Source organism: Calonectris borealis, chromosome 1 (assembly GCF_964195595.1).
Source record: "Calonectris borealis chromosome 1, bCalBor7.hap1.2, whole genome shotgun sequence".
NCBI classification, from domain to species: Eukaryota; Metazoa; Chordata; class Aves; order Procellariiformes; family Procellariidae; genus Calonectris; species Calonectris borealis.
In genome coordinates, this window is record NC_134312.1 from 122399628 (window position 1) to 122412491 (window position 12864).

General features: G+C 43.3%; 1 protein-coding gene across 1 annotated transcript in view; it reads right to left on the bottom strand.

Annotated features, from left to right (window-relative positions):
* HSF2BP (heat shock transcription factor 2 binding protein) overlaps positions 1–12710 on the bottom strand; it is a 36708-nt gene extending 23998 nt beyond the window's left edge. The window contains exons 1-3 of the mRNA XM_075133374.1: positions 12647–12710; positions 10073–10223; positions 5155–5258 (exon numbers count right to left, since the gene is read on the bottom strand). Coding sequence (XP_074989475.1) covers positions 5155–5258; positions 10073–10223; positions 12647–12682 — 291 coding nt within the window. The 5' untranslated portion in view covers positions 12683–12710. The remainder of the gene's footprint in view (positions 1–5154; positions 5259–10072; positions 10224–12646) is intronic.
* Between the last annotated feature and the right edge of the window lie 154 nt (positions 12711–12864).

The following is a 12864-nucleotide window of genomic DNA, read 5'->3' on the forward strand; positions in this document are numbered from 1 at the left end:
ACATCTTATAGGAAGGGTTTTTCAAAACAGACTTCTGCCTTAGCCAACGTGGTAGAAGTTGCTGGATATCTAGGATAAATACTGTTGTCTCTTCCAATTTTTTTTCTATTGGCATATTCCTGATCAGCAGTGACAAAGTAAGACAGACTCCCTGGAAAAACACACCTAAGGTTTGAAGTCTGGAGGGCCTTTCATAACAAGAAAGCCCAGGCACCACTGTGCATCCATCACCTAAGTGAGCTGCTCAGTGATCCTTGCCACAAAGCATCAGGAGAGAACAGACCAATCCAACACGACCAGGACACAATGTCAATTTGGCAGTACTTTTTTCCAATCACATGGGAAGTTGTCCAGAAGAATATCATGAGATTAGGCATGGTTCTAGGTCTCACTGGCTTCCTACCAACTGCCACCGCAGTAGCAAAGCTGCACTTCTCAGCTTAGAGCTAGTGCGGACAGTGAGATCAAGGCAGGGATACCACAATCTGTGGTCTCTCAGAGTGGGTGGGGGCTCCCTGATAACACTGAGTGGGGTGGTATCAGACAGTGCTGCAGGGAAAGATAAAGGCCAGTCGAGAAAAGTGATGCTAACTCAAGTATTAAGAGAGAGAGAGAGAATGACAAATCACACGATATCAAAAGAACAGCAGGATCTTGCTCTGCCCATTTTGTGGGCATGGGATTTTCAGATTCACCGCAGAAAGCGCCCTCCTCAGCCCAGCCTCCCTGTTGTGTTTAGCTATCAGGATAAAGTATGGGGAAATGAGAAGGAATCTTTTCTATGTCAATTTTGAAAGCAAGTAAACAGAACAAAACTTTCAACCATGTATTCCCATCAAGATTTTAAAATAGGTATCTTGTCATTTTGGGGGTTCACAATGTTTTGTGTTGAGGGTTCAGAAAGAATAGAAATGTAAACTCACCTGAAAATTTACGTAACATGATATCAACCATACAAAGCTGCTTGTACTCTATCATCAATTATGTACCTACCTCCTGTATCACCTGACAGCCTGATTTGCATTTCTTGAAATGATAGAATTCTCGATAATTGATGAGGTAAGGAGGGGGGCCAGCAAAACCGCTAACATGGACTTCTGGCTGAACGGGGAGCTCTGGCTGGGACTCAGGAAAAAAAGGAGAGTTTACCACTTTACCATGTGACGTCCATCTACAAGAAGGGATGGAAGGAGGATCTGGGGAACTACAGGCCTCTCAGCCTGACCTCGGTGCTGGGGAAGATTATGGAGCGGTTCGTCTTGAGGGCGCTCACAAGGCATGTGCGGGACAACCAGGGGATCAGGCCCAGCCAGCACGGGTTCATGGAAGGCAGGTCCTGCTTGACCAACCTGATCTCCTTCTATGGCCAGGTGACCCGCCCAGTGGATGAGGGAAAGGCTGTGGATGTGGTCTGCCTGGACTTCAGCAAAGCCTTTGACACTGTCTCCCACAGCATTCTCCTAGAGAAGCTGGCGGCTCACAGCTTAGACAGGTGCACTCTTCGCTGGGTAAAAACTGGCCGGACGGCCGGGCCCAGAGAGTTGTGGTCAACGGAGTTAAATCCAGTTGGCGGCCGGTCACGGGCGGTGTTCCCCAGGGCTCAGTTTTGGGGCCGGTCCTGTTCAATATCTTTATCAACGATCTGGACGAGGGGATCAAGTGCTCCCTCAGTAAGTTTGCAGACGACACCAAGCTGGGCGGGAGTGTTGATCTGCTGGAGGGTAGGAAGGCTCTGCAGAGGGACCTGGACAGGCTGGATCGATGGGCCGAGGCCAACTGTGTGAGGTTCAACAAGGCCAAGTGCTGGGTCCTGCACTTGGGCCACAACAACCCCAGGCAACGCTACAGGCTTGGGGAAGAGTGGCTGGAAAGCTGCCCAGAGGAAAAGGACCTGGGGGTGCTGGTCGACAGCCGGCTGAACATGAGCCAGCAGTGTGCCCAGGCGGCCAAGAAGGCCAACGGCATCCTGGCCTGTATCAGAAATAGTGTGGCCAGCAGGAGCAGGGAGGTGATCGTGCCCCTGTACGCGGCACTGGTGAGGCCGCACCTCGAATACTGTGTTCAGTTTTGGGCCCCTCACTACAAGAAGGACATGGAGGTGCTGGAGCGTGTCCAGAGGAGGGCAACGAAGCTGGTGAAGGGCCTGGAGCACAAGTCTTATGAGGAGCAGCTGAGGGAACTGGGACTGTTTAGTCTGGAGAAGAGGAGGCTGAGGGGAGACCTCATCGCGCTCTACAACTACCTGGAAGGAGGTTGTAGTGAGGTGGGTGTTGGTCTCTTCTGCCAAGTAATTAGCGACAGGACGAGAAGAAATGGCCTCAAGTTGCACCAAGGGAGGTTTAGATTGGACATTAGGAAAAAATTCTTTGAAAGAGTGGTCAGGCCTTGGACCAGGCTGCCCAGGGAAGTGGTGGAGTCACCATCCCTGGAAGTATTTAAAAGACATGTAGACGAGGCGCTTAGGGACATGGTGTAGTGGGCATGGTGGTGTTGGGTTGACGGTTGGACTCGATGATCTTAGAGGTCTTTTCCAACCTTAATGATTCTATATTTCTACGATTCTTTATCATGCTGCTAATGGAACACGCAGCCTAGGATTTGTAAAGTTCAAATTAAATTTATCAAGCAGATTTCTGTGCATATTTACTCTCTGGAGTCTCTTTTACCCTATAGTTTAATATATGCAAAAGACTACCACTTGCTGCAGATTCCCTAGGCATAGAAGTCCCAGGAAAAGTCTCTTATTTCTTAATACTTTGATCATTTTAAAGTTGGCCAAATTTTATCTTTTACATAACTCACTGCCAGACGTATCAGCTTTTCTGCCACCATGTGCATCAACAAAATGTCCACAGGCATCCGCCTGTCTAACCCCTATCTTCTCCCTGTCTTTCCTTTCAGCACTGTCCTTGTCTTAGGAAAATGTATCTTTTGATTCATTTTATTTGCATTTTGCATTTGGATGCCAATACTGAATAGTAAGACATAAAACTTTGTAATACCAAAGCTAGATCCCCCAACAAGGATGCAAAGCCAGCACAAGAAATGCCAGAATTTTTAATAGATCAAAAGCAACATCAGAACAAAGATACGAAGCAAGGAAAACAAAGTAGTACATTCAAGAGCCAGGAAAATAAATGGAGCCTGCAAAAGCAAATAACCTAGCTGGAAGCAACACTTCTGAGAGTTCACATCATGAAGAAATCACTGTGCTATGCAACACCACCATCTTCAGGAAGGGTCAAGGCACAAGAATACAGCAGTGCTTAAGTACATAACTATGAAAAGACAGACAAAGATGACATTAGCCAAGAACAATATGTGTACTTCAAGTTTTGCTCAGGTTCAGAAAGCACAGCAATTCCCTAATCAGTGATACAGCACTGCACAGAAATTTCTGAATGCAAAATGTTGATTGATGATACCCTAAGAAAAGGACACTGCTCAACTAGAAAATGCATTTATTTTATGTTTGTTTCAGTGAATCGTTTCCTTTTCCTTCAGAAAATAACCATGTAGAAAATAATTCAGATACTATATGCAAGGATGCCTGTAGCAGAACAGCAACCAAATGAAAAACACCATGCAAAGTGACTAACAGGAACAAAAATCACACATATACATACACTATCTTCTTTTATCCCAAAGAGCTAAAGGATTTCACAACGTAATAAGCACAATCCACTCAAATACTCCTTTGTGGCATATAACAGAGGCCATTTAGACAACCAGCGTACGCTGCACAACAGCAAAGATATGAAGAGAAGAGCTTTAATCAGGAACACCAAGACAACAACTACTCTTAGTAAATTTTCCATGCTTTAAGTAAAACTTCATCCAAAAGAAATCACAAATGTAAACCACCTGCCATTTATTTTGTAATAACAAAAATAAAGGGTGGGACCCACTTCGTTAATATCTAAAGCAGCAACATTAAATCTTAGAGATTTTATCCTGGATGCTTCTACAACTAAAGACCTGGGATGCACAGCAAAACTAACCGTGTACCTATTGCTGAACTGCAGTAGGTATCCCAGAAGATACTTATTTTGAGGTAAGGAATATCTAGATAGACAACTATTGCATCATACTTTACGTTTACACCGAACTTTATTCCAGAACGACTTGTCCAAGCAGATGTGCCCTAAAACTGCATGGCTGAACTCTTCATTTATTCCCTTTCAAAAATGAAATAATTTCTGTAGATTCATTTGTCTTTGTGCAATCCCAAAGCTGGCAGATGCTAACTCTAGAATGCCAACAAAGTGAGCTCCTGCTGACTACTGAAGATAGCTATCAGCTCCAAGGAAATGAACTTTCACAGCAAATAATCACAACTGATTCTCACACCTCTCAGAAATTAAGTCACAATCTGAGAAGTCTCGGTCTTTGCTATTCCTTCACTGTTAAGAATCTCCCCTCTCACAATGACTAAATACAATATTGGCAGAGCAAAAGGAGCCCTGTTCTTCGACTTACAGCTGTACATGGCAATTGGATCAATAAGTGCATTGAGAAAGACTATTAAAACTAAACAAAGGTACAAGCCCAGAGAGGCCGGTTTCCTTTTGTACATTGTGTTGCTTACATTATCTTGTATTGTCCTCTTTGAAAATACATTACAGTTATACTAAATACAAAAGAACTGATTCTGCGAAGGACCTTTTGATGCCAGCTACACCACAATCTTCCCAAATCCCAATGTTTTACTTTAACATGTTAGCATTTTGTTTATATTAATGGTTGATTTTTAACTTTACGTACACCAAAACAAACCCTGTCAAGAAGCCCGTAATGCAATCCCATACAACCACATCTCACGCAGTATGGAAGTTAAGAGAGATCTATGCAGTTCTGCAGGAGTTATGTACCTAAGTGGGAGACCGACTGTCAGTCGGTACCTCTATTTGTACACACTGAATACTGTGTACAGTACATTTTGGTACTGCTCTAGAAATATCAAGGGCAAAAAATCATCAGTTATGAACTTACAGGTAAGTAATTCACTCATCACCTGACTATATGAATAGAAATACCAGATTGTTTTTCAGGCTGAGGATGTATTTTGTGACACGAACATGAAAAACTGATCATTACTGCTTTTGTTATTAAAACTCAAGTATACAGATACCAATATTCTGACAGCAAATCTACCTTCTTCTCTCTCATGCAATCTGCCTGGGCTGTTTCCAGACGGGCTCTGAAGTGTTCACAATCCATTTTCAGCTGCTCTATTTCCTCCTCCTTTTTCTCCATGTCTGTGATAGGATAAATCAGATAAATGAAGTAATAAGTTATGACCAACGGGCTTGCACTAAAGAAAAAAGAATCCACTAAGTGCAACTGTAATAAGGTGCTTTAACTATTTGCTTGTGTTAGATCACCTCCTCGTGGCTAAATATCGCAGTTTGCCACATTTCAACAGTTCTTATAAAAAACTAAATGAACATGATGTTTCTGATTTAAAACAGGGAAAGACTGAAAGAATCCTATCTAGCTGTTGTGCGGATAAGATACTATTCTGGAACTGAGCTCCAGCTCCTCAGGGATTTTTAAATATTTACTCAATTTTCTACTTTTTTTGTTTGTTTGTTTTCATGATGGTTTTCATGTCTGGTATCTTTGAAATTCAGTGAGTATAGTGAAAATCTAAGAAAAAGAATACAAAGATCCGTCCAAAGTGAGTGTTTCAATATACAACATACAAATTATATGAATAGTAAAAACGAAATGCAACTACTACAAACATTTTAAATTAATGTTTATAAAGTATTATAAGACATTATAAACTATTTAAACATTATGTCAGTGACAAGCAAATTTTACGACTCCCTTAAAAAATTAACCTCTGAAGTTATCAGAAATAAATTCCAATTTAGACGCTTTATTTTAGTGAATGGAAATAAAGTTAAGAATATTGTATTTCACAGTGTTGATGTCTGTTTTAAAAGATTCACTTTGAAGGATATTTTTAATAATCGTTGTGTATTGTATTTTACTTTAAAAACCATGGTTCTGGATGCTTAGTATTTATACTGAAAAAAGGAAACACATTTAAGTCATTCCAAAAAGTAACGTCCAAACAGCATCTACTGTAATTTTTGTTAGCTTAAAAAACAAGTTATACCCCACTTCGAGCGCCATACCCTTGATCATGAGAGTATGGTCTATGGCTTAACACACTTCAAATACTTCCCCTTACATGTGATCCATATTTTTGAATGTATTTACCAAAGAGCATATCAAATTCAATCATAAAAAGATAACATCATTAAAAAAACCAGTCTTATCCAAAGTTTTATTATCCAAAAAGCTTGGATTCTGGCATTTTATTCAGTAATTCTACATTATTTGGAAATAAATCCCTTTCTTTTTTGGTCCTAACTGACAAAATGTTATCATCTCAAATATATACACATTGCGTTGAGGGTATAAAAGAAGATAATCTAGCCACAAACAGCTTTTCTAAAGAGGTGGAACATACTTCCACTCGGCCCTCACGTGATTCTAAGCCATCAATACTAAGACTTTTTAACAGAAACCAAAGAGGCAAGGCAAGAGTCCACTCCTAGGAAACATATACGTGCCAGGGCATGCTCTTAGAGCATTCAGTTCTTTTCAATCTGCAATCCAAAGGAAAAGAATGAAGCGGGGAATGGATTCATTGAGTTTTTGAGGAATAACTCTGGTCAGTGGCAGGAAACTCGGCTTCCTTCTGCCAAGTAAACAAAATTCAGTCCCCTGCGCCTACTACTATGTGGGTGTGAGTCTTAAGTACTTGACAGAAAGACGTCTTCAGCATGAGTAGGGCATGCTCTGCTTATCAACAGCAGACCAAGAACCTGTTTATCCTTGCCAGGTAAGTACATCCAGTGAAAATCTCTCACTAGAGGAAACAAGCTCTCCTGAATGAGACGAATGAGAACAATCACTTCCAGCCTTTGAGAGGATGGATCCACCCTGAATCCAGCATCAGTGCAGCCAGCAGACACACAAAGATGCCACATCTTCACTGGCAGACTTCAAAAGTCCAGGAACCAAAACTGAGCCAGAAGAAGGGGAACAATACTAACTACTGAGTGTTAATACAATGCTACCTGTATTTTTTTTAAGTCCTCCAGATAAAAGAAGGATGTGTCAACCTCTTCTAAGGTATCACAATGTTTTATGTCAAGGGAAATAAAAAACAGTAATATTGGAAGCTGCTGAAAAGAGACCTACTTCTAGCTGTGCCTCATTCATGGAAACTCCCCCTATTATGTCCAGTCAGCTCCCCCAGCTGCGCACGCCTTTGCTCTGAAGAGAATTCAAGGTTGCACGCACCATTGTCCCGACATTTGGTGGCCTCTTGACACACAGCAGCAGAATGAGGAGCAGACATTTTGCTGACACCAAAGGCTGCAGCTGCACTGCTCACTCCTACACGCTGTGGTCCTGAGCAGCACACAGGGAAGCCCGACAGGTTCTCCCACTGGCTGCAAGTCCCAGCCCCTGGTAAAAAAGTTCCTTCCCTCGACACTAAAATCTTGAGGCTCAGACTGTCTACCTCCACCAAGTAAAGAAGCAGCTTTCACTATCAACTCGGATGAGAAAAAAAAAAATGAAATGGCATCCTTATACAAACAGGAAATACATAACTTTACCACTGCAGCAGTAAATCAGACTCTGGGAAGAAGTGGCATTTGCTCCCCAGATAGACAGCAGACTCAAAAGCAGAACGAGACATTGGGCACAACGAAAGAAGAGGAGGCCCACATTTCAGGTGTGAGGTGGACTCATTCTCATCCATGCTATAGGTCACATCAGGAGATTTTCTGGACCAGAGATCTAACCTCAAAGCTCTGGGAGGTGGAGAACTGAGTACAATTACGACAAATGCCAACAAGTGACGGAATTCCAATTCTACTGATCCAAATGCTAGATCAACGTTAAATGCAATTTTTAACATTTCCCCAGTGGACCGAGATCCACTAAACATAGGCATAATAATACAGAAAATTTGTTGGAGCTATTTTTCTAAGATTCCTGGAGCCAAACACTCTTCCTGAGGAGCGTAGTAGGAACAAAATGGACCTTTCTTTTTGAAATGAACAATTGCACTGGCAAAAGCCTTAGTGAAGACTCTGACACCAGCCCAAAAAGTAGGTGTTGGTTGCATTGACTGTTGCCAGCTCAGATCTCAGGTACACCTATGGGATGCTCCCATATCAAATGGGTATCCTATTGACCTAGATATACAAGCGAAACATGTGAAGATCTCAAGGTTTCTCAAAGCTATTCAAGACTCCATCAGTCTCACAACTGAATGGGCCAGAGGTGTTGAAAGTCTCTGACTATAATCTGCACTTCTTGAGGAGCATGAGAACTTGCTAACCACTTCATGTTTATAATACTTAGAAAACTGCAATAGCTGATGAAAGTCTAGAGAGATGTACAAATCACCTATTAGGCTTCTGTAAGAACAGTGTGAAAAAAACATCTCTAGTAGTTGCCAGGACTCCTGTAAGCTTCATATGCCAATGCCAAGATACTATATTTAGGAAACAGCACCAGAGGACTCACCATTCTGAGACTGAAGACTGCTTGTGTCCCTGTGATGTCCAACTTTTTGTGAACTGTATGCTCCAAAGCTTCCTTTCAGTCTGCCTTATTGCATGCTGCAGAGGTAAGAGCAGATTGGAGTAGCAAAAAGCACCACTTGACTCACCCTCCAGCTGTAGGGGCAAACAATGCCAAGAGCCTGAATAAATATTCAAACTCATTAACTGCAAGAGAAATCTCCACTGCGGAGCTATACTCAAGAGAGTTCAAAGGCTGACTCAGCTTCAGGTACTCCTCCAAAGGACCCAGAGAATGCTGGCCAGCCAGCAGAACATTTGAAGGAAAGTCTTAAAATCCCCACGTTGATGCCACAAACCTGCTGCTGGAAGGCCCTGACAGTGTCTCCTTGATGTCTGGCACAAGAAGCATAAGAAGGATCAGTGAGAGAAATCTTGATACTGAGCACTAATAAAAGTAGGTAAAACAAGGATCTGACTAGTTGAGGATCTTGAACACTTAATGCAACTGGAAACAGTCCTTGATGCCTTGCAATAGCATAAAGAGAACATTTCCAGGTCCTATGTCACTTCTTGTGACACAGATGACGTCTCGACTGGCAGCAGGAGAGGTGGTACAGTCTTCTCATCTCTGTCAGGATCTGATGGCATGGAAGAATCTTTCCAAAGATCACTGAGGCAGCTGGAAGCTCTGCCAAACTTGGTATCGGAGACAGGCCTTGAGGCTCTATCTTTTTCTTTCTTAGCAAGCTGTTGCAAATTAATTTTCAATTAATCACTTGATACTCTAGAAGAGATACACCATAGTCTGCCTCAGTGCTTGTCCTGTGTCTTTTCAGACAAAACTAATTCCTAGAACAGGTGAATTGTACTACTGCATGTAAGCTACAGGCTAGGGATAGAGCTGACTCAGATTTGGTCCTGATGACATGTTGGGAGTCGTGCAATTGTTGAAAAAAATAATGCACAGAGAATCATAACACCGAAAAACTGGTCTTCAGGGACAGCAGTAAAAAGACCTTTATAACAGAGAGTCTTCAATTTTTTTTTTATTATGAATATTTATGGCAATAAAAGCATACAAGCTAAAAAACAAATCAGGCTAAATACAACGATATTATTTCTTCCTTTAAATTTAACTTTTTATCCACAGCTATTGACCACGTTTTTTTGCTGTGCATCTAAAGTGGCATTTTGAAAAACGGAATGCTTTTGGCATTTTTCAAAGAGGAATCACTTTTTCCCCCGATTCAGCTTCCCTTACTGCCTGAACTAAGTATGTTTTTATCCACAGTAAAATATTTTTAAAGATTAATTTGACATGTCCAATTATTTCTCATGCAGTTTGTAATTTTCTTCATTACAAACACGTTAATTTACTGAAGCAGTCATTGAACATCATAGTGTAATCTGGAATACCTCCACAAACTCTGCAACTATTTGTAGGGGCATGGCAGTTTTTTCTAAGTAGTTTTGGCAGAAACTATAAGAGCTTGTAACATGGTACTACTCACTTGATTCAATAGCATCCAGTTTCTGGAATGTCCCCAGGATATCCCCATTTACTATTTTGGGTAAGAAATCCCGCAATTGCATAACCTCAGTTGTCAGCCTTTCCAAATCCCTCCTCCTAACTTTAACAAACTCCTCTTTGGTCTCAGACTTCTGAAATAAAAAAAAAAAAAAACCAAAACTAAACCAACAACCAACCAAAGACACTGTTACAGCCTTGCAACACTTTTCTGCTTGAATCCCTTCTCTCAGACAAAAATATTCCTCTGTATTACATCATTTCAGAAATTCATAACCTTTTAAAAGAGAACTATCCAGTAATAACTATCTGAAAAGTCTCCGAGATGGACTCTTTGACTGTAATCTAATTTTTGGCACTCTGGCCTAAAGCAAATCATATTACCTCTCTGCATCTGTTTCTTCACCTAAAATGTGTGCAATGTACCTCAGAATGCTGTAAAAATTAACATTCACATTTTAAAATGTGAGCAGCTATGCATATGCCAAGCAATTGTTTTGAGACTGTTGTAAAGGATACAGTAACTCAGTTTTTTAATTAACTCAAATATTTTCAAGATCCTCAGTCACCTTGCTAGATTACAACAGCTCTTTTAGAGGAAATTGTATTTTTTCAAAAGAATTAATCTTTTGTGAGGAGCAAAAAATATTTGCAACCCAATCCCACATAAAAGTAATTTAATCCCAAGTTAAGACACAAAATGTTTACTAGTTTCCTCTTCTGCCAAGCTATTGCTATAAAATAACTTTAATTCCACAGTGCAAGAGAATGTGCATTAATTTTTAAATTATAAATTTCTGTACCAAAAACCTGCTAAACTCCAATTTCTGATGTCTGTACATGCGCACACTGCTGTATCTTAAAAAGGCTATCATATACACACAGACATAAAAAAGGTTTAACGTCCTTTGCCTAAAACATTTATCACCTAATATGTTTTCACAAAGCAAAATCATAACATCTCTTAGTACTGTTTTGCACTGCATTGAGAATGGTGCAGAAAAAATGAGATCCTTTATGTACCACATCTTATTCCAGAGGGAAGAGGGTACTACAGAACACCACAAGAAACTATCTCCTACAGGTACAAAACATGCCATCCCTAAAGTCTTCTCGAGTCCAGCTGCACAAGACAAATGGAGGTCATTATCACTGGTTCAGACAATGCTACCCTGGCATTTCTACCCTTTCCAACCATTTCCTACAATTCTTTCTGCTCCCCTACTTCCTCAGGTTAAAACATTTCCTTTCAGTTTTGCTTTCTACTCTATTTCTTCCCCAGCTGTTTTTCAAATCCAGACAGTTGTAGGGACAGAACAGGCCAATTCCAGCTTTCCCAGTTCAGAGGCATCAGAGCCACAATAAAGGTGTGGAAGAAAGATTTTACTTTTAACTTGAATTGTATGCTCTAAGCTGCATTTAGAAAGTGCCTATGGCAAAGTTAGTACGGCCAAGTACCACCACATTAAATGATTCAGGAAACATACAACTCATTTAGGTCTCAAGAAAGTATGGAATAAACACGTGGCAACAGGACTCTATAGAAGAATACCATCTGCATGCCAGCACCAGGAAGGACAGAGAGACAATTCAGTATTGCTCAAGATTACGGAGCGCAATTAGGTACAGGCATAAAAATACCTCTATTCACTAGCAGAAGCTAAATTCAAATAAAATACACTACTGAAGTACTGGGATTGAGATATGAAATACACAATAAGGAGAAAATTCTCATTTATAGTTCCCACTGTGATCACAGATCTTTGCAATACTGCAGTTCCAACAGAGAAAAGTTTTATTTTCTCTGCTTAAGCAGCTACTCAACATCTCGCCCCACCACAACAGTGTGTTAAAAGCAAATACAGACGATGGAGAACAGTAGTTTTCTGTCCAGCCCCTGACAGCAAGGGCAGGTGACCGGATGTAGGAAACCTGACTTCAGTCCTGGCAGACCTCTTGCACAACGGCCAAGGTACCTCGTTATGTACCCTGGCTCACGACCTGCGTGGTCTGAATCCCCCTTCCCTGCCGGGCAGGGGGCTGAACAGGGCAGAGATCCCAGCTGGCGACGAACACCCAGCAGAGAATCGGAACCAGCCCTTTCTCCACCCTCCAGCAGCCCGGGGCGTCTCTGACGCTCCTCTACAGTCCCCACGGCGCTCCCCCCTCACAAGGGTCCCTCATCCTCCCACATAGGTGGGGGAGCCGACGCCGCGGGCAGGAGCCCGCCCGAGCAGCCGCCGCGGCCCCAGACGCCGAGCCCCAGGGGCCCAGCTCCTGCGTGCCTCGCACAGCCGGCTCCCCGGCGCCAGCCCCGCCCTGCCCGGCACTCCCAGACCCCCCGCACAGGCCCCGCCATCGCTCCCTCAGGGCCCCAGGAGGCCCAGCGGGCAACGCCCACCGCCACGCAGGCCCCCTTTCTCCGCCTCCTCCGGGGAGCCGACCCCCCGCGGCGGGGTCCCCCCACGCCCCGACGCCGGGGCGGGCAGGACGGCGGGCAGGGGCGGATCCGCGGCCGGGCCGGGCCGGGCCCAGCCCCGCGGGCCGCGCGCGCTACCTGCGCGTCGCCAGCGAGGCCGGCGTGGCGCCGCATCGCGCCACCCGCCGCCGCCAGCCTCGTGGGAGGGAGTGAGGGCGGCAAGGGCGCGCCTCTAGCGTCACGCCGCGTCCCTGACCCCGCCCCTCGCGGTAGCCCCTCCCTCCCCGCGGGCGGGATGGGCGGGGCCCGGAGGGGGCTGCGGGTTGGGCGGGGCCTGGAGCCAGAGTCCGTCCCAC